Source organism: Volvox carteri (assembly GCF_000143455.1).
Source record: "Volvox carteri f. nagariensis unplaced genomic scaffold VOLCAscaffold_25, whole genome shotgun sequence".
Classification (NCBI taxonomy): Eukaryota; Viridiplantae; Chlorophyta; class Chlorophyceae; order Chlamydomonadales; family Volvocaceae; genus Volvox; species Volvox carteri.
Genome location: NW_003307568.1, coordinates 1,592,525 through 1,614,533, shown reverse-complemented (window position 1 = coordinate 1,614,533; position 22,009 = coordinate 1,592,525). Strand labels below are relative to the sequence as shown.

General features: G+C 57.3%; 1 protein-coding gene across 1 annotated transcript; it reads right to left on the bottom strand.

Moving 5' to 3' along the window:
- Nucleotides 1-1,999: 1,999 nt before the first annotated feature.
- VOLCADRAFT_92391 (uncharacterized protein) lies at nucleotides 2,000-19,727 on the bottom strand (the record flags this gene model as incomplete). Its single annotated transcript, XM_002951696.1, has 26 exons — nucleotides 2,000-3,112; nucleotides 3,691-3,818; nucleotides 3,936-4,123; nucleotides 4,653-4,741; nucleotides 5,186-5,542; nucleotides 5,763-5,834; nucleotides 6,337-6,503; nucleotides 6,954-7,351; nucleotides 7,771-7,818; nucleotides 8,367-8,501; nucleotides 9,198-9,318; nucleotides 9,823-10,072; nucleotides 10,461-10,471; nucleotides 10,703-10,843; nucleotides 11,402-11,570; nucleotides 12,055-12,198; nucleotides 12,692-12,745; nucleotides 13,182-13,529; nucleotides 13,889-13,982; nucleotides 14,347-14,407; nucleotides 15,006-15,060; nucleotides 15,450-15,507; nucleotides 16,417-16,505; nucleotides 17,086-17,188; nucleotides 17,564-17,707; nucleotides 19,675-19,727. 26 exons carry the CDS (start codon nucleotides 19,725-19,727, stop codon nucleotides 2,000-2,002), a joined length of 4,590 nt encoding a protein of 1,529 aa, XP_002951742.1.
- Between the last annotated feature and the right edge of the window lie 2,282 nt (nucleotides 19,728-22,009).

Genomic DNA, 22,009 nt, shown 5'->3' with positions numbered 1-22,009 from the left:
GCACAAAAAGACTGATGCAAAAAGGTAAACGAGAACCCAACCTTCAGCAGTAGGGGACCCTGGCTGTATAAAGCCACTGGCATCCCCAACCGCCTCCTCCCTTCCACATCGGCCATCAATTCCACACGACGACAACCAAATCTAACAGGACTTAACTGTTGTCCACCATCGTCCCCATCCACGCAAGCGCCAATCCACCTCCACCAACAACCAGCCAATAAAGGAAATGCCGCCTCTACCTTCGCAGGACATCCGGCAGCTGTCTTGCTCACACATGAAGAAATCTGATGTATCTGGAGAAGTGCTTGCATTTGCTTAATGTGCATTTTCGTTCGACAGGACACGCAAAACCATGGCACAACGCAACTCACACACGGCATGACGGGGGCACTCAACATTGCGTCTCAAGCATCCTGCACTGCACATGTCACGCCGCCAGGGCTAGGGGTCCCATCCAAAACTGCTAAGAACAACCAATACGTCCAATTTTGCACAGCCCCAAAAGCACATTACCAGTACGAAGAAATACATATACTGTCGTGCTTGGCATCAATATCTTCCCACGCAAGTTACATACACTTCGCTAAATGTTCCAAAAGCCCGCCAAGCAAGCGAGGCATGCATAAACCACCACAACGTAGGCCACTGTCGCATACTGCTAATCGTTGAACAGCACCAATTCATCAATCTATTAAATGAATCCACACGTTGCGGAGGACTCGACCGGTTGGACGGCCCATGCCGCAAATCCAGACACATCGGCGCGGTGCCCTAGGTGTACGTGTTGGCGCGGCAAATACCGATTCGTGACCCGGCAGAGGCTCCTCCGCAAGAGCACGAGCTAGGGTGACTAATACAGATAAGGAAAGGAAATACGGCACACGATGACGTATAATTATACAGCTTACCCTCTAGGTTTACCCGTCTAAGGCACCTCTTATCATCCGCCGATCACCACGGACTAGCTGCACGTAAGCTGCCGGGGGTCCACCGGGAGCCGCTAACCGGCGCTGCCTGCCGCCTCCTGCAGACCGCCCAACCAACCCCAACACCCTCACCGTCGCCAGGAACACGGCTAGGCAGATCGCACCGCGCAGGATGAATCTTGCGATCGCTACTATTGTGACAGAATTCTTACTAAGTCCAGTAGCACAGTATACATCTACACATTTATTGGACAGTCCCTAATCAATCCCTTACGACATTTTACACATGTATTTCAATGTCCCTTGCAACATATAGAACGTAATGGTTTGGACAGGTCCAAGTGCACGGACCTGTCCAACTCCCGACAGCAGCAGCTGCAGTAGCAACAGCAGTAGCAACAGCAGTACGAACAGCAGCAGCAGTACCAACAGCAGCAGCAACAGCAGCAGTTGCATTCGCAGCACCTGCAACAGCAGCAGCATCCGTAGCAATCCGGCGTGCCTTCCGTCTCAGTCAGTCATCTGTTAGCCGCCGCTGCTGTTCCCAGCACCTGCCCGGACGCACCCAGCACCCTTACCAATACCTGCCCCTTCCCAACGTCGGCGTTGTATGGCGACCTTCTTTTCGCATCCTGCGCTAAAGCAACTTTTGGAACCTGTTGCGAAGCCAAAACCGGAACAAATAAGTTCCGCACACAAAACGGATAGCAGGCCTATGCATTAACCACATCATGAGAAAGACAGGTTGTTTGTGAGGACGCCGCACCACCAGTATGGGCTATGCATATGCATATGCTAGGTTGTGCTATCATAACAGTAATCCCTATGATGACGATGATGTAAGGCGGGATGCTCCAGGTGAACCTTATGAGATCATAATCATTATCGAAGGGGAAAACAACGGCAACTCTAGCCAGGGCCGCACAGGTCGCAACACGCGCAACCAACACCCGCAACCAGCCCGCCACATGCTATATGGTGGGCATATGGTCTCACGAGGCCACATTGGCCAGGCCCCAGCTGCCGCGTCAAGCGGCAAATCCCCGCTACTCCCTCGCACCCTTCTGCCCAGTCTACGCCCGCGCCACAGGCTGGTAGCCCCCAGAGCGCTGTCCCAGCAGCGTCACGGCCGCGCCGCCACCGCCACTGCCACCGCCGCCAATACTCCCGGAGCTTGCGGACCTTCCTGGATTTTGGGAAGGTCCCGACGCCTGTGGCGAGCAACTCTTAGGGCTGGCCTCAACCGCCTCCAGGCGGGCCAAGAAGGGCTCGCCGGGGAGGCTGGGCCGTGCCAGTGCCCGTCCGTTGCCGCTGCCGCCACCCGCAGTTAGGGGTGTGACGGAGCCGCTGCTGCTGTTGCCAGCTACGCTCAGCCGCGGCAGCTGTACGGAGGCAACGTGGGGATTGGGTGCTGATGTGGAGCTCGAAGGCGTGCGCACGGTGCCGCCACTGCCACGAAGCGGCGAAGGCGACGCGAGTGCGGGTATGGAGACACCGCCGCTGCTGCCGCCGCCACCGCCACCAACCGAGCCATTGACCAGCATGCCGCCGGATAAGCTGGAGCGCCGTATGGGAGACGGAGTGTTGCTGTCGGCGACGAAGGTTCCGACGCCGGATACTGACAGCCGCAACGGCCGCATCCGCGCAGCAGCACTGCTAGAGAAGGGCGTTGGCAGCGCCAAGCCGACGTTAACGCTCGGCACCGCTAGCTCCGATGCTGTCGAAGCGCCGTCGGCCGTTGCTCTATAGCCTGATTGCGCCGCAGCCGCTGCTGCCGTGAAGCTGTGTATGACAACCGGAAGGGATGAGATGTCTTCCCCCCGAGCACGGGCAATGGCATTTGAGAGGCTCTGGGGGTTGTTGGCGGCAAGGGCACTGGCCGCAAGGAGGTCTCGTCGGTGCTGGCGGTCAACGCCGACGGCAGCAGCGGCAGTGGTGGCCGCGAGGCCGTTACTGAGAGGGTGCGGGAGAGGAGAAGGAAGAGGGTTCGGCACACCAATGCCACTCCCAGTGCCACTGTTGCCGTTACTGCTGCTGACGCTGCCGGCTGAGGCTGCCGCAGGGTTGGGGGTTCGGGCAGTGCCGCCGGATGCAATCGCAGCAGCGGAGTTGGGACCGCTGCCGCTGCTGCCGCCGCCAGAGGTGCCAATCTTGGCGCCGGCGTTGTACATTCTCCGAAGCACGGGCTGTTTGAGGTCCGGACAGGAAACGGTTGTAGGGTGGAAAGCAGCCCAGTTAAGTCAACGGGCTTGGGCTTCTATGGGCGAGCCCATGCAACTATAGTTACGTCCCATGAAGGGTATCTGGTTGCACATGGACCGCACTGTGGTGGTGGCGCAGCTTAGGCCACGTCAAGCACCTATTAAGTAGCCCGGACACGGTCCATGAGAGCAAGTGATGTGGCGTAAGTGTGCTATGCTATATACGCGGAGCCCCCAAGAGGTTAGCGTAGCCCGGCTCCCCTTTCCAACGCGACACTTTGCAGCCCAGTCTCTTCCCAGGAAAGGTAACACAAAGCAAGGCAAAAGCAATAGCAGCACCATCGGATCCATCTGAGAGCTGACACGGACAGAACCAGTGTTGAATGACACGAAGACCTCGGCTCCATTGAAGCATCGGCGCCTCCTTTGTTGATTGAGTTACTGCTTCCCCTTAATCATCAGGACGAGGCCGTAGGCCACTGCTGGGCCCAAGCCCACACACACATTGCGCCTCTCCAGCCGCCGGAAACATCCGATTGACTTAGCCGTCCCGGTGCACTCACCTTGAAGCCCAGCTGCTCAAGGACTTCAGACGGCCTCAGCGGCGGCGGTCGTGGCGTCTGGAACGATCCCAGAGCCATTGCCCCCGCAGACTGCACAGCGGTGCCGGCAGCAGCGGCGGCAGTGCTGCCTGCAGGCAGTGACGACACGGGCGGTTGCAGTAACGGCAGCTGCAAAGCGCCGTGTAAACCCCCGACGCTGTCGCTGCCCTTGCGTTGTGTGGAATTGACATTCGCCGGCCCCGTACCAACGTTGCCACTGCTGACGGCGGCCGGTGCCACTGTAGTGGTGGCGGACGACCCGGTCGCCGCTGCTGCGGGTCGGTTCTGCACTCCCGCCCTGAGCTGCTTCCTCCGTCCGTTGATTGCCTCCCTCCGCAGCTGGGCGAATGGCGGCAGGGAGGACCGAAGATAGCCGTACTTGAGCAGGAGGGACCTGGTTGGGTTGGGTGATGGGTGATGGGTTGGGTTATGGGTTTGTTGGCAGGGAAGGGAAAGAGGGAGGGAGGGAGGGAGGGAAGGAGGGAAGGAGGGAGGGAGGGAAGGAGGGGAAGACGAACCACGAGCGAGTGAAGGAGATGCCAAGGAAAGACTGATGCGCCAGAAGTATAAGAAGGCGTAACTAACCAGGAGGGAGGGGACGTGGGAGAGGGGAGAGAGTATCCAATGGGGGGGATTGTGTATTGTAAACATCGGGGACTGGAGAGGATGCAGGGCGAACCAGGGTCAGGCAAGACCGCAAACGGGCTGTACGCAACGAAGGATACTTGGAGGTGATGTGTGTAAACGCAGGGCTGGTTCCCCGATGGCACAGATCAGGTCACACGGCCCGCTTATGCAACGGCTGGGCGACCAGCCAGGCTGTTGGAATCCATTAGTAAGGGGCGACTCATCTGGCCCCGGGCTTGCCGCTGCTTCACTTAATCCCGCCTACCCCGTCCTGTCCAGAGCCACTCAGCACCCACCGCGGCATCACCAGCAGCTTAGTAGGTCGGGAGGTCATCGCCGTTGCCAGGTATTGCGACGTTGGGACAGCCGCCTCGGCACCATTGTCCTAAATTGTGATTGTGCGGTGAAGGAGAGAGCATGAATGCAGCACAGAATGTTATATTCGGCGGCACCACACAGGGATCAACCAGCGGGGTGGTGGCACCCTGAAATTACGGACAGCGGGTGTGCGGGTTACGGCCAGTACGCGTACGGACAGGTCACAGCTGGAAGACAGATCGGGCACAAGGGGAAAGCAGCCGGATAAGAGGAAGATCGGAGGATAACGAATGAACGAAAAGGGGGAGACAGCTCCCGCTCAGGAAGAAACCGGTATTGCCCACTGGCACCTCCGATGTCGAGCCGTCTCCGGATACAAGATACTATCCTGTCCCCAAGAATTCTTGCTGCGTCTCTTTATGGAGGGCGCCAAGTCCTGGCCCCGCACGCACATCCCAAAGTCACACGAGCAACGATATGACCCGGGGGGCGCCCCCAGCTGTCGCCGTACCTCCCAGGACTCCGCCTTCGCCGCCGCCGCAGCCACGTCCTCCGGGTAGCCCAACACGTTCTCTCCGAATGAGCCACCGGGGCCCAGCAGGGTGAGCGCGGCAAGCGCAGCCGCAGCTCTACGTATCTTTATCGACATCAGCTTGCCGCCGCCTGCCGCGGCAGTCGCTGAGCGGAAGGGTGAATCTGGCGCAGTGGCGGCGGTGCCAGCACCGGCACCACAGCTAGTGGCAGTGGCCCCCGAAGTACTGGCGCCGGCGCCGGCGGCCATGGCGGCTGATGGCTGTTGGCTCTGTTGCGGCGGTGGCGGTGCTGAGGGCGTGATGTCTGGGTCATCGAGAAGCCGCACTTCACCTTCCTGGCATCGCACAGTACGGCAGACGAAAGAGATGGGTAAGGAAATCTTGGATTAGCCAAAGGTTTCCGTACATACAACATGTGCGGCCCATCCTTACACTTCCTGGAATGGATCGCATTACAGGGAACCTAAGTGGATTTGATTCCCGGTTGGGTACGGCAGAGGATTCGGTGCACAAGTCAATGGTCCGTTAGCAACCAACCACCCGTCAACAACCTACCAGTACGACAAACAGCGCATCCACATCTTGACCTTGCCGTACCACCACTTGGTTACCGCCCAGACTGACCACCTGCACACGGACCATCAGACAACCAGACAGTCCGCAGTGCAGGTGGGGCTTGATGCGCACTGAAGGGTACACATCGGCTGTCTACTTCCTAAGGACTGCTACTACTTACTGGTAGTGCTGGCGGCTATGCCAATGCCCCCGGTGCTTCAGCTGGCGAAGTGTCTTTGCCAAGCACAAGCTTGGACAAGTGTGCAAATGGGACGTGGGGCAAGGAGCCCATTGTCCTTTGCATATGTGCGGGCTCAAGGGGTAAGTAAGAGCTACAGGAACTGGAAACCCTGAGTCCCCGGCTCCTGTCCCGACTCCGGCCGTCCGGGATCCCAACCCTCAAGCCGTCGACTCCACGGGGCTCTGAGGGCGCAGGCACCGGGAACCCCCCGGAGGTCTTAGCCCCGAGGTGTGCTTTTGGAAGGAGTTTGGACGCTGCCATAATCCCGAGATATGGAGTATAGCGACGGATATAAGCCATGCATGCGTGTGTGTATTTTCCTTCCCTCCCTACCGTTGCCCCCAGCGCCAGTTGCGCCTGGTGTTCGTCACTAAGTCCCCTCAGCGGCTCCAGTGACGTCAGCACCGCCAGCCGCTCCGAAACCAGGTCGTCCCGGACGGCCTCGTGGCCACGACGGAGGGCATCGAGAGCCACCACCAACACATCAGCACCCAGAGGACCTGGATGGGGTGGGAGCACGAGAGGACGAAAGGGAAGCATAAAAGGTTAAATGCAAAGTCGATGACCGTGGCAAGGGAACCCGGCAGGTAAGAGGTTGGGGGAGCTGGATATGAGGATTTGAGGCCAGGGCCTGCAGTTAAACCAGCCAGCCACCTAACCACAGCGTTTCCATCAAGCTCTGAGCATAAAATCCAGCAGGGCGTTATCTCTCACTGTCCAGTCAGGCCTGTGGCCATTGAAGGCCGCAAACCCGATGTCCGTAGCCCCACACGTTCCCCCAACCCAGTGGGCAGCAAGCCACCAAGCCGACCCCCCTCGCGCTAAGTCACCCACACATCCCACAACCGCAACGGGCAGCCCGTAATTCCGGTTCCACTTTCCGTCCTCTCTGCATGTCGCACACTGACACACACAGACACGCGCGCGCGGTGACGTCAGCTGCAACCCACCTGCGATTGCCGAGTGTGCCCGCCGTGTCCGCTGTGCGCCACCTCGCTTGGACCGGTCCAACAACATCGCAGGCAACTCGCCCGCCACCTGGCCCACCTCTACCCTCCCACCGCAGGGCCCATATAGCTGTTCCAAGTGCTCCTCACACGCGTCGTCCACCACGTCGTCGGGCCCTGGACCACTCGCGGCACTGCCAGAGGTGCTGGTGCCGACACCACCCGCGGTGGCGGCATCGTCGCCGCCATTGAGTTGCAGGAGGTCGACATCTTCAGCGGTACGCTGATCCTCAGCATCAGCGTCTGGGTCGCCGCCACCACCGCCGACGCCACTGCCGGAGCCACCCTGGCCAGCTACAGCGCTGCTGCCCGTGGACATTTTGCCATTGTCAGCGCTGCCACTGCTTTGTTGGATATTTAACGCAGCAAGTTACATACAGTCGCACACGGGTCATGGGTTCGCGGAGCAATTGGGGGTTACTGGGCGTCAACTGAACGGCATAGTGCAGCGATATGGGGGGCTAAGAGCCGATTGGTGGTAACTGGAGGCGTGCAACGTATACTGAAGAGTTTTTTCCCCCGGAGCGCATCGCGCTATCGCTCCGCAGTTTCATCGTGCATGGGGACGGAGAGGTCTGTGCCAGAGGTACCGTTCGAGTCTCATGTCGCTCGCAGCAGCTGGCGCCAGCGGGGCGCTCAGTGCACGTCCCCGACATGCCGCGATCGGCATGTGCAGAAGCAGTAGCGATATCCGCTGCGGTGGAGCCAAAATGTTCAGTAGCCGCAGAGGCGGCTGACGCGGCTGCAGGCAGTTGCGCACCTTTCTTGCTTGGCGATGCCCATGACTTTCTCCACAGCGTCGATATACCTGCGAAGTGAATAAAGCACACCACACCACACCGCACCACATCGTGGCGTAAGCCAGCCGTCCCAACGCGGTACCGCTTCGGACTGCGGCCGCTGCGGCTATATGACAGGGATATGGTTCTAAATCCTGTGAGGCCAAAACCGCCCTCGACTTGGACAGGGGCCAGGTCCAAACGGAGGTGAAGTTCCCGGATTCAGGACTCAAATGACGCCCCAGTGCACACCCTCGCGAAAAACAAGGTATCAAACGCCAGGTCAAGAGCTGGAAGCCAAAAACGGAGCGAGTATGGCGGCGTGCGCCGTGCAGCGTGCGATGTTTTTGCTGTGCAGAAAAGTGCAAATGCCAAGACAAGGCCACAAGACAAAGGCAAAACAGCAAAGCATTGTGAGTCAAACCCCTTCCGACCCTCCAGATGCCATGAACCATGTGGTGCAATTGCACGAGCCGCGGCCCCAGCGCCGGACTTAACGCGTGTGAGCGCTCCCACTCGCCTGATTGCCTTCTGTACGACCTGATAACGCCGGTCCAGGTACGTCAGTCTGACCCACGGGTCGCCCTCCTCCTCTTCGTCCACATCCACATCCGGCTCCTCTTCGCCGGCCTTGTTGTCACGCCCTGGCTCCTGCTGGGTGTCCCAGTGCACTCCGCCGGCCTTTCGAGATGCCTGTGTAGCGAGCCCAGCGCTGCAGATAGGGGGCCGGGTGGGTAAGTGCAAAGTAAGAGCCAGCCCTCCTTTCACGGGGGACGGGAAAGGGGGCTGGTGAGGTGATTGCTCAGGACGGGACAGGACAGCACGCGCAACATGAACAAGTCATAAGTTATGATGTGAAAGTGGGTGCTGCCTTCGCCGACCCCATCGATGTTACGCCCTTTGCTGAGTCAGGTCAGAGAGGGGCGCCGGGGCACCTGGGCCTAGGGAGGAGCGAGTATGCCCTTGCTGCGGCACTGATAGCCATATCGAGGATGAGAAACACATTTTGCTGGACTGTCCGGTGTACGACGAAATCAGATCTGATATGGGCTTTCCACGCTTCGAACATATGAAGGACGCTATGAAGTGGGAACCTGAACGCCTGGCAAGGATGCTGGAACGCATATGGTCCCACCGCAACTCTATCGTTCCCTTTGGTCGTTCGTATACTTCATCACTGTTTCGTTGGAAGTGCGAGGTAGGATGGTGCTTATAGGCGATTTGGCAGCCCTTGAGCCCTCGGCTCGTACTAGGGTGGTTTGCAGGTACGGGGAACGCACCCACGACCATGTAACAACAACAAACAACATGCTGCCCTCATTCAATGACAGGCCTGTCATCATGTATGTATGTCCGTACGTGCTGCAATTGTACGTGTCGTGTGCGCAATGATATTAAACGGACTTACCCCGTGTGTCTGCCCTCCTCTTCCTGGGGATCATCATCCTCGTACATGCCGCCATCCTTGGCCGCCAGGCCCCGCATATAGGCCTTGCGTGCAGCCGCACCGCCCAGCATATTGCCTACGTCTGCAGCCCGACACACAGCACATCACAACCCACCGCGGACAGCAGGGTATCGGAGTAGGGCAGGCGAAAGGTAATGCAACTTCACGGCACTGCCTCTTGGGGCTGCCTCTTTGAGAGCAGTTTCAGCGGTGCCCCTGCCGCTATCCTCCTGTAATAGTTATCATGCGCAAATTTCATCCGTTATTGTAGACGTCTCCGAGGCCTTGCTTGGCCCTGCTTTTGCTGGATTCCCACTTCATACACATTCCAGTTCATCCCATTTCACCCCGTTCGAACAGCCAGCACCAGTGCTGCCGTAACAGGTTAAGGACTATCGTCGCCGCATACCCAAAGCCGCATACACATCTCCCTGAAAAGCCCACGTGCTCGCGCTTCTCGGTTGTCGCAGGTCGCACGGGCCAGCCAGCTCAAGACACCGACATGGCTGCTACAAACTCCCTCATACCTCTCCCCCTGATAACCCTCCAAACCCCCTGCACTGACAAACCAGATGCTCCCGCTTACCCTTGAGACCACCCGCCTCCTCCATCTTCCGCCGCTCGTACTCCAACAGTGTCGTATCCTTCCGGTCGATCGAAGGCCTCACGCCGTGGTCATCGTCGTCGCCTCCGGCCGCCAACGCTTTAGCAGCGGCGCGGCGCCACGCATTGGCCGCCTTGATGGAGACCGTTCGGCTGAGGCCGGTTCTGCTCCTGCCCCCGGTGCTGCTGCCACCGTCCCCGTCACCAGCCGTTGCGGTGTCGCCAGATCGTTTCTGAGGCCCGAGGATGGGTCAACAGAGCAGAGTGGCATTACGGTGCGGTGGACTTCGAGTGGGCTCACAGCAGCTATGATAGGATGGGAGAAATGTGGATGGAGGATGTGGCAATGTGTGCGGCGGCGTTGGGCGGCATGCACAAGCAAGCGTAGGTAGGACAGAAGAGGGGGCGAAGAGCGGCGTGGCCCGTCCTGGTGAGTGGCAACCAGAATAGACGCAAGCCCCTAAGCGCCAATTTACACTTCCACGTGAGAGCTCCTGTTATAGCCTGCAAAAGAAAGTACGAGCCGACGCTAAGGGGTTGGGGAAAGTGTGGGGATATCTGAGCACACAACCGGGGCTGCCGGGCTACCAGGTGCCGTGTTGCAGGTAACCAGATGCGCACCTCGCACAGCCCTGGAGGAGACGCAAGCGGAAGGTGCGTGCAAGGGGTGAACCGAGGGCATCTGGCATGCGTGGCAAGCGCTGCAACACTCTTCGGAATGTTGTTGCAGCCCCTGCTGCTGCGGCCCCTGCACATGCATTTCCACCATACACATACTGGCCTCGTCGGGGTCCACTCCACCGCGCTCTTGCACTCATTCCCTGCCCTCTCACTTCCCAGCCCCATGGCAGCCGGCTACCCACCCACCCGGCTGAGGAACTCCAGCATCCACTTTTTGAACTCCTCCTCGACCTGCCTGGCACCCGACACCCGGCTGCTGTGGGCCTTCGGAGTGCGCAGCCCCTCCCGCTGCAGCGCCAGGGACTGCTTGATCTGCGCACGAGCTGCAGGGCGGGGTGCAGGTTGTCGCGGGGTTGGGTGGGTTGGGGAAAGCGGAAGATCATGTGCAGTGCAGGAATGGTGCAGGTGTAGTCAGGGGGAAGCAACCGGCACGCGGGTGGAGGCGGATCACCGAGGTGGCAGACGGATACATTCAAATACACTGCTCGATAGCCAGGTAGCCGGTCGTGAGCCTATTCCGTGGTACGATGGAGGGGAAGAGAGTGCAGGAGCGAGTGCAGGAGCGAGCGGCGCCCAACTGAACTGCGAGACCCAATCGGTGAGGTACCAGGACGCATCGGGACGCGCCTCCCTGGCGGGGTGGTGCCATACCCCACCATACCCCACCAAGCTGCTTTCACGGAGGACCCAACAGCCAGAACGGGCCCGAGGCCGACGATAACTGGCAAAAGCACCCAACCCTAAGAGGCATACACGCTCAGGCGAGCGAAAGCCACGAGCCCATAAGACCAGAAATTAAATCCAGTTCGTACTCCGCTGAATCTAATCCGATGCCAAGCTCTTGGGGGTTCGCTACCAGGCGTTCATCCCTAACTGCCTACCCCGCCGCTCCTCCTCGATCTTCTGTCTGATGGACTTGGGCTGAGCATCGCCGCCCCCCTTGGCGTTGCCGCGCGCACTCCTGCCCCGCGCTGCCGCCACTGCGCTTCGCAGCGCCGACCGCAGTGCGGCGCGATTGGCAGCGCCCTGGCGCCTGTGTCGCAAGTGCATCTGCTTGATGGCAGGGTAGCGGGGCGGTGTGGGCGGTAAGGCGGAACTTTGGATGAAGCTGGCTGGTCAGAGGCAATACATAAACAATACTAGAGTGGGGGCTGCGCTGTGTTTAAATGAGGGCCTTAGGCCATATAGACAGTTCATAATACACACAACTAGGAGCACCAGTTGCATCCCTTCTATGACAGGAATAGTGCAAACCGCATGTCAGGGCCCCTGGGGAAGCTGCAGTGCTGGGTGATAGGAAACCTTTCATGAGGAGAAGTCGATCCAGCTGTTCCACGACCGGAGGTAGAACCGCTGCGGGAAGCATCGGTCCGAGCCATCCAAGTCTTGCAAAGCGCAGTTGCCGCCAGCCCCTCAGCTTGTCCCAAACAAGCCGCGACGTTTCGCCGCAACCCACACCATTGCCGTCCTGCACCCGCACCCACCCCCTTACACTGCCCACCTGCCCTCCCTCCCTCCCTCCCTCCTTGCCTACCTCCACCCCTCCCGCCAGCACCAGGAACTGCGCCTCCGCCCGGGTAGCCTCCTCGAACATGATGGTGCCCGGGGGCAGGTGGCGCAGGAAGGCAGACTCGGACATGGCACGGAGTACGGGACCCGAGGAGGCGGAACACAAGCCCTGGGGGAACGGGTCGGGGGGGGTAGGGGGCGGTGGGGGGGTGCAGGGCACGACACGCTAGAACATGGGTGGCGAGATGAGGCGGGTGACGCAGACAGGCGGGGGAAGTGCAGCATCTTGCCCCCTCAGGTCCCCGGGGGCCCCGGACTGCGGGGGCCTCCCATCTCCCGGCTCTGCAGCCCGCCCATGGTGCGGGCCCACCCATCATGAGTCTACACACAGATCGCGAGTTCACTTGACCACCACTAGCCCGCCATAGGAATTGACGTCAGGTCAGCATGAGCACGCAAAATGGTGATTCCACCGAGAATCAAACCCAAGATTTCGACCTCAATGCAAATAAAAACCCAATCCATAGAATCTTGCCAGTGCGTATTTCTTCTTCACGTATGCAGCTTCTACCAGCACCGCCGCCACCCCCTTAGCGTCCTCCTCCTCTGTCTCACAACGCCCCCCCCACCAACACCCCCTCCACCCCCACCCCCACCCTCACCGGCAACACCAGTCTCAGCAGTGCCGCCAGATCCTCCGACTGCTCCAAGGTCCGCTGCCCGGGATCAGAACAGGACGCCAGGGACCGCGCACAACAACATAGCAGCGCCTGCCTCGCCTCCCCGTACTCGGGCTACTCAGACAGGATGCCGGAGACGAAGTAGTCAATGAACGACCCGAGAGGGCCGTACGGCAGGGCGGCAGAAAGGAAATGGGGATGGCGGCGGGGTTATCGGTAGCCGTGCCAAATTATGTCGGCGTTACGGGTTAACGAAGAGGAAGCCGATCTGCAGCGTGTGAAGGAAGGGCGAGCAGGTGCAGCCACAGGTACTCCCCGGGAGCAGGATCCAAAATCCAAAGCTGGAGCAAATCTGATTCGCAACACAGGATCCGCACCCAGTTCGGGCTTAGATTGCTGCACCAATGACACCGCATTCGCTGCCTTGTTACATGAAGATGGGAGTTGCTAATGGCCGCGGCATAGTCCCCACCTTCGAGGGCGCTCGCGCACACATGTCGTTCCAGGCCACCCGGGTCATCACCAACAGTGCTGCCCCGCCATTGCGCTTTCCCCCGCAGCTGCTGCTACCCCTCTCCTCGCCGCCGCCGCCGGAGGCCTCTTGGCCGGTTTCGCCGCTCGTGCCAGCACCTTCATCTTCGGCTCCGCCAACTGCAGCTGCCAACGCCGAAGGAAAAGGCGTCGCCTCCACCGTTACTGCGCTATCCGAGCGACGGCCCGAGACAACCAATGCTGCTTCACATAGAGCCTGGGGGCGAGTGGGACAAAGCAAAGTAAGCGCAAAGGTCGGCATGGGGTAGAGACACAGCAGCCCCACGGCCTGACAAGGAGGGAAGGGGAGGGGAGGAGGAGAGGGGAGGACAGAGGAGGAGGATTTGCCGTGGCTGGAGCAGGGCCGAGGCGGGTGAGGATACGTGTGAATTTGTATACGTATCGCACAAGCTACCGATCTCCATGAGCGCATGTGTGCGATATCGGACGTTCAGGCCTGCAAAAGCCAATGGGATCCTTAAGCTTGCAACAACATTTACTCGGTTCGGGAACATGCGTGGCGATATCGTCCACCTGCCTCTCCAACGCCACGAAACCACCGTTTACCTTCGCCCAACTCCGTCCCTCGCCCACCTCCCATCTCCAACCCTTTCCGGCCCCGACCCGTCTGCCTCTCCCTCTCCTCACCTGTCCCGGCATCAGTTGCTGTGGCGGTTGAGGCTCGAAACCCTCCCGACGGGAGTGCCGTACAACCCAGCAGCTACCGCTGAGCAGTACGTACCTGCGGGACGCGGATGAGTAGGCGACCAGGCAAATGGTTATGCAGCTTTGGGGAGGCGATGGTATGGCATCTTGTTGGTCAATGCCAGCACGGCCCTGATGCCCTGAAGCACCGCCACCCCACCAACGTGTGTCCCAATCAATGTCACTTGCTAACACCGGCTGGAGCACCTACATACAGAAGACTCATGTTGCTGTGTTAGCACCGCCCCTTGTGGATAAACGCCGATGCAACACCCACCCCTAGCCCCACCGCGCAATGCAAAACCTACCTCATCTCATCTCGGTCCATCCGCCATCCGCCCCGCCCTTCCCTCCCCAGCTTTCTTTCTCTCCCTCCCCCCACCCCCCGCCGCTCAACCCACATTCGGTCCGTCAGCTCGCCGACATGAAGGACCACCTCGCCAGGAGCAGCATATTGTAATCCTGCAGGCGAGCAATGCGTAGGGCGGCCGCGTGCCCCACCCGCAGCGAACAAAGCAAAGCCACATGGGAAAGAACCCCGATGACAGGTCTACATGTGCATGCCATCGCACCTATGGCTTACGAGGGCCACAACAGCACATCAACTGAAAGCGCCGCCTCTGTTATTGGCCACTACAGCGCCCCCCGAGCCATTCACTATAAAGAGGCACCATGCGGATATCAGAGTAGGTATTACAACGAGCCCCTGGGGCAGGGCCATCGGGGGCCACAACGGGTCGTGGAATCCTGAGACGAGAACGCACACGAGACGTTCCGCTGGTCCACAATAAACGCAAAAGGTCTGCTGTACTTGTTGTCTTTTCGTACAGTTAGAGTGCGGCGACGTATGGCATTCCATACCGACACTCGGAATCCCGAGCCGTTGCGCCATTGCCCACCACACGAACGGGAACGCGCGTATGCACACACTCTCACAAGCCCATTGAGGAGGCACGCACGCTCAAAGCGGAGCACCGTTAGGCATAGCCCTAAAGCAGGAATTGAATCGAGGCACGAGCACGTTCAGTGCGACCAAGGGTCCATAGGTTCGTTAACGCACCCATGCATGTGCTTAGGAGCTCCAAGCTGGAGGGAGATAACCCGGTGAAGAAGGGCTGCAGTACGCCGTCAGGGACACAGGGTTGAAGGGGGGGAAAGGATTAAGGGGGGCGCCGCGAAGACGGGGAACACGGCAACTCAGGTTGACAACTGGGGAAAAGTCCGGGGGACTGGCAACGTGTAGCCAGGCAATAAGGGATTAAGCGCTGCTTGGTGAAGAACTCGCAATGACGTGGGTCTGGAGAGTGCACTAGGTGGTTCGCGGCCCCCCGGAGGGGCTTTACTGTTAGTGAAAGATGAGAAGGGGGATTAAGGGAAGGGGTTCCTGCCGTTTTGGGTGGCGTGCTCGGAGGACAGCAACGGAAGCAGCGCTGAGGGCTGCATACAAGCGATTTGCAAGAGGGATGTGTACGGCGACCAAGAATCTTTCCCGTTCACCACGCACCTGCTCTGATAGGAAGGCGACTAACTGCGCGACGTCATCTGCCGTTCGTTGCGCAGGCCTGCAGGAATTTCAGGGCCCGTTCTCAGCCCCTTCTAGCGGACAGCAAAACTGAGACAGTGCTGCCTTGTAAACTAGGTTATTTTCATAAAAAAGCTAGAGCGGCGTGATACTAGCTTGAACAGTTTCCGCACGCTACGGTCATATGCCATGGTGCCCTACGTAGGTCCATTAAGGACCGACTAAGGAAACTCCAAAACCAGTCGTAAATCATACATAGCATCTTTATCTTGCTCTGTGCTATGATTTGATAGTATAAAACTTACTTGACGGCCAACACGGTGTGCGGGCTTGCCATCTCAGACGGTTGCCCGCTAGCTACCTATCTTTAGAGCACCGGCCGGCTAAACCCATTTTTACTAATTGATTGCAAGAGCATTGAAAAGATAACAGGACGCGTGTCTACCTCAGGACACTGTTGCGCGCACCTTGGCTAGATGCGTACTTTCATAAGCCAACAGCTACAAAATACATGGTTATAATGGCTGAATTAAACCCTCGGCATTGACTGGTAAGTATGCGTAACAGGAACCCGTACGTATTGTCGTATATCTCAGTCGCCTTCCGTCCTGCCTTCTATCCAAACTGGCCAGAGTTAAGCGAGCGGGCTACTGACTCGGAGCATATGATAAATTAAGTGTCCTAAATAACTTTTGAAAGAATGCACCAGGACACAATGCGTTGAGCGGACAGGTGGAGAGGATTAGGTGGAAGGATTTTGTTGGCCTTTTTACCCTCCAAGGCTAACCGCTCCCTCACCGTGACGTGAGACGCATACAATTGTGGCAAAATCCATGGATTATTATATAACTTTCGCGCAAACTCATACTTTCACTGCAGTTCACTGCTGGCGCGACGAGAAACCGCAACTACCCGCTGAGGCTCCAATATTTGAAGCTACACTTCTCACCGTGCAGAGCTTTCCGTAAAGGCCTGATCTCCACCCGGTTTCCATCTACGTTCAGACTTATGACGGCGGCTTCGCAGGGAAACGGAATCCTGGATGAGAAATTGCCGTCGAGAAGGCAGTGGGGAGGGAGTTAGGGTCCGCCACTCTGGGTGGTGAGACGTGCTGCTTAATAGTTCCCCTCCGGAGTTTCATTTTTGGGAGGGGCCACCATCATAAGTCTGAGACATATTGGTGGAACAGCAGCTTCTACTTCCAACGGATGTTGCATTCGACACCTGAACATAACCGCCGCCGCGCACATCCACACCCTCTTCCGCACTCCAGAGTCGCCCAAGCCATTAAATACCCATCCTAGGACGCCGTATGTAAGGTGCGCTTCCACGAGCGCGTAATTCAGGAATGGGCAGCAGCGAAATAATGTAAAATAGCAATAATCTCGAGCATCGCCCTGCTTACCGAAGCCCATACCCCGTGAAGTCGACCTCGTTAAGATAATAGGCCACCTTTTAGGCACCTTGACGGCTTACTCCGGCAGCTTGAACGCCATCATCTTGATGACGTCCCGCTATCGCCCACCGGCGCAATAATGCAGTCACACCTGCGGGACGAGCACATCCTCACACCCACACCAACATGCCTCCCGCCCCAGATCTTGCCCTTCTTTCCCACCTGAAAGTCATGTAGCATCCGCCGCTCGACCACACCGGCATCGCTTGGCAGCGCGATGGCGGAGCAACCCACTGGACGCAGCTCCCCGTGCACGTAGTGGGTCCTGTACGGCCCGAAGGAATAGCACATGGTTCGTGGCGCATGCCGCACAGCACCGCAGCGTGCGGAGGGTACAGAGAGGGGGGCACAGATAGTGTAAAGCACCGCACGAGAGTGGCCATCTTAACAGTTCGGGTCGGGTATCAAGCATTATATAGCTCCTTGTCGCACGTGCAGAGATAGGAGGAGTACTGAATGCTGCAGCCTTTAGCATTATTGCAGAACACGAGAGGTCGCGAACACCCACCCGCTTCCTGCATAACCGCAAGCGCTCGTCTCGCTCGTTTCAACCTCCCGCCTCTCATGCTCAGGCAGCTGCTGCAGCCGCTCTCGCTCCTATGGGGTCAACCGGGCTATGGTGGGCAGGTAACCTCCACACCAACGCGCCACAAACACCACTGGCCGCTCCAACCCCTTGGTGGCATGAATGGTGCTGGTGATCACAACGGGCCACAGCTCGCCCATTTGCTCCTTGTCCTTCTTCTCCCTGGAAGCGCAGTCCACACCACCGCACTTCATCTCTCTGCGGTGGAAGAAGAGTGAAGTCAAGGGTGATAAGAAGACAAAGTTGTGTTCAGACGGAGGAACGTAGAGACAGGATGTCTAGTCTGCAGTGTAAATGCAGTCATGTGTTTTTACATGGGACGTGTCGAATGATTCAGACCCAGGTCTGCAACCCAGTGGCCACAGCCATTGGCGCTTCAGGATTTCATTTCGTCCCCTCCCACCATGCTAAGATTAAGGATGTGTTTTGAAGCAAAAGTTCGTTCCATCTACGGCTGTGAGATCTGGTGACCTAACACGCCATTGGTGAAGTTCTGTCGCGAACCACAAAGCACCGTGACCGTAACAACCTTGCGGATAGTCTTTCTGGTTGACCTTATGATAAAGCTGGAGGTAATGTCCATCCCCCCCAGAGTAGGAGCTGCATGGCCTCCCCTCGCACAAACTGCTGTTTGAGCTCTCGCAATTTTCCGTGCACTACTTCTGGGCACCTTGCACAATACGACATGCTGTCACAATCCAATAATTATATAGATTTTCTGCAAACCCGGGCGTTCTGATCTGGAAATAACTTTTAGGAAATTCTTGCATGAATTTCGTAGCTTCAGCCATCAACAGCTTAGTCTTATCATCCTTCTACAAAGTTCCAGATAAAATAAGTTTGACCTTAAGTGAATATATGCTAATAATATATCCATATTCATATTCGGTTTTTAGGAATAGGTAGTTTCCACTTTACGTCAGGATGGGCCCCTGTAATTGTTGAAGGGGATCTCGCAGACTGTTACAACCCGGAGGGGTCAATCCTTTCTAAGCTCCGTCACCAGTTCATGTCGTTACGGAAACCACGAGCTTCTGTCTGCAGTGCCTTGTGCGCTTTCACGATCTCTCTCTATTTCGAAAAGTCTTCGGGGCCCTGGCCCTTGGGCCCCCATTTTGGCTCATATGGGCCCCCAGGTTACATTTTTTGAGAGTAATGCAACCCACCAGATTTAATACACAAACGCACACATATGTACAGCGATTGTTTAATAGCAGTCATGCCATAAAGCTCACGGATTTGAATCCGCTGAAAGCGCACATCCATCATGTGTATGTGTCCTTGAAGGGACGTACGTGTGTGTCCGTTACAGTGGAAGTTGCGGGACATCGGGCCCCGACCACTACCGGGTAACCCTAATACCCCCTAAGACCAGCCTTGGCCACGGATGCCGTTGCTCCTCCGGACACCCCCCGGAAGTCACCCTCGCGTCCATTTACCGCGCCCTTCGTAGACAGGCTCGAAGGGGCTCAGCAAATACCACCAAACAGTGTGCGGGTGTTATGTGACACTTTTGGCCGCAGTTTCCCGACTCCTCAACAAGCCATACACAATCTCAAAAAAATACCGGGGGAATCTACCCCAGGAGGGAGACGAACCAAGTTTTTCACTACGTCCTTCAAGAAGCTCGGCGGTAGCGTCACCGAATATATATACTCGCCAGCAAGCCAACCCGCACGTGTCGGAGAGAAGCGTTCCCGTCTATTTGCGCCAGCTGCACAGAATACACGTCACCATGTTTGGGGGTGTCCAGCTATACCAGCTGTACATCTAGCTGCGGCAGAGACACCCCGTCAGACTGGTTTGTACATGTGCCGGCCAGTCCAGTTCATATAGTCAAGAAAGTGTATGTAGTGCGCGAGGCTGTGAAACCCATGTAACAAGTTCAGCCCTGTAATGCGCGTGTTATGAACAAATATGTGCGTATCGACGAGAACTTATGTACATATTCAGAAAAAAAATACTATGCAAGTATCCAAAGGCAGGAACAACCCTGCGCAAGAGGAGAATACTCGGCATTTGGCCAGCCACAAGACGGCATGTTTGATGCAAGCCAACAGCTCCAAGCTTGGAAGAAGCCAAAGAAACAAATGAGCGCCGTGGACGACCAAACGCTACACACGCAACAAGCACTAATTGGTTAGGAGAGCGGTATTGCAGCTTACCTTGACCTGAGCTTGACAAGTACGATACTGTACTTTCCGTGACCGATGTCCATATGCACAGGCCAGGACGACCAAACCAGTAAAAAAACACTTCTCCATCGCTTTTATTCGTCACAGCGGCCTCCTTCCCTTCGTCACAGCAACCGCCATACAGCTTCATCAATATCGACATCGGTTCTCTGCGCGGCGGTCGGGCCCCACGCTGCTGTTCAACTGCTCATGATATCTTGTGTCCAGTATGCACCAATCATCCTTCCAAGGGCCCCAGCAGAGACCAATAGCAACCATTTCACTCCAACCAATGCGCTCATCCACAGCGTCAACTATGTAACTCTTATGACAGCGTGCACATTCGCGATGGAGGGCTGCCCGCGCACGACCAAGCCACCAAGTCACACCAAGCAAGAAAAAAACGTCAATCGATGAAGGATTGCAATGACTTCATGCCATGCAGGGCAGGGCACCAAGTAACGCGCTTTCGAATCGAGCAATTGTATGATGTGTGTGATGTGTATGATGTGTGGGACAGGGGGGGTCATATCTTCACCCTGCGGCCGCTACCCGGCAGACCCTGCCTTCCCCGGTATTTCGGGGCACCCTCACCTAGTCATCCTAGCCAACTTCTCAATGGATCGCTCAGGTTCCGCACCCACCACCGGCATCCAATGGAATCTGCCGGATCTGCCGGATCGACGGCGGCTCAACTCCATTCCTGGTCAGCTTGCAAGTTCACTTTATCCCAGGTCACCAGCGTCCATCGGCTAGGGGCACTTTACCTTCCACCATCGGAAGGATTTTCGACCTTGACAGGTATCGATCCCGGGATTTTCCGGGTGGCATTGTTCGTATGTACGTATGTACGTATGTACGTATGTACGTATGTACGTATGTACGTATGTACGTATGTACGTATGTACGTATGTACGTATGTATGTATGTATGTATGTATGTATGTATGTATGTATGTATGTATGTATGTATGTATGTATGTATGTATGTATGTATGTATGTATGTATGTATGTATGTATGTATGTATGTATGCATGCATGTATGCATGTATGTATGTATGTATGTATGTGTATGTATGTATGTATGTATGTATGTATGACTTAGATTACACTGTGGGCCGCGAGAGCCGGGGGCCGAAGCCGAAACACAGCGCAAGGGTCGGGAGCACACAGCACAAGTCGGTTAGTCTTGCGTGCTCCCGACCCCGACTCAGACTGCCAACACTCTACGCAGCCACTCCGCAGCCACCCCATCTGGGGATGGCGCTGCAGTGAAAACACCACGAAGGGCTCTCAGGTCCCGCTAGAGCGAGTCCACAAGTCTCAGCTAGGGCAAAGTCAAAGGCTCTCTGAAACAACCCCCCCAAACACCACCAACGAAAACGGGATTCGAAGGGAAAACAAACAAACAAACAAACACAAATTCGGTTGGGGCAGTCCCGGCAGGGGAGGGCTCCTGATATACCTAACAGGCCAACAAAAAACCTCCAAGAGAGAAAGGCTAAGAGAGCTCGACACCACAAGACGTCTTGCAACCACCTTAAAACAACTGACCTCCACCACCTGTCCCTTCCTGGGCTGGTCCAGGGGAGAAGTAGCCTTATAAAGAAAAGGGATCCCGCACAAGCCTGATCACCACTGCAGGGACCCGGGATAGTCCGGCGAAACGACCAAAGCGTTAGCGTTGCCACGACACTCAGCTCCTAGACCCTCCAGAAAACCGCAGGGGGAGGATTGTAGCCCGCGCGGCGCCTCCCTCTTACCGCCACTAACCTGAACGGTTGGTCCTCCAGAAACCTATTCACCCTGTCTCGTACTGCACCGCTCTCACCTTCGTCCCTCGCCAAGCAACCCAGTCCCACAGAGAAGACGTGTCTAAATAGAATGGCCCTCCTCGGGCCACATCTCCCCCTCATCCGAGCCCCGCTACCACCACCAGACCTCAACCTCCCAAACACCAGAAAACCTACGTCCTTTTGGCGCTCTCACCGCCATCTCCCCCCATCTCCTCCCCTGTCCGAGCGACCCTACCTCCCCCCGGCTCCCCAGCATCCTACAACCTCGGAGCGGCACTAGGGAAGAAAAAGGGTTCTTCCCTGCACGACGTGACCGCCTCCATTCCCCGTCCTTCTCCTCTCCCTCTCCCGTCTCGGGGTTCCCTCTCACCTATTCCCTTGTCCTCCAACCCCCATCCCCTTCGAACTCCTATACCCCCCCGAGCCCTGCCCTACAAACTCAGCTCAAAGCGCTCTTAGGCAATAATTTCCACCGCTTCGGCGCACCGCAGTGCGCCTTCTGAAACCGACAGGATCGGGTGGTCGGGTCC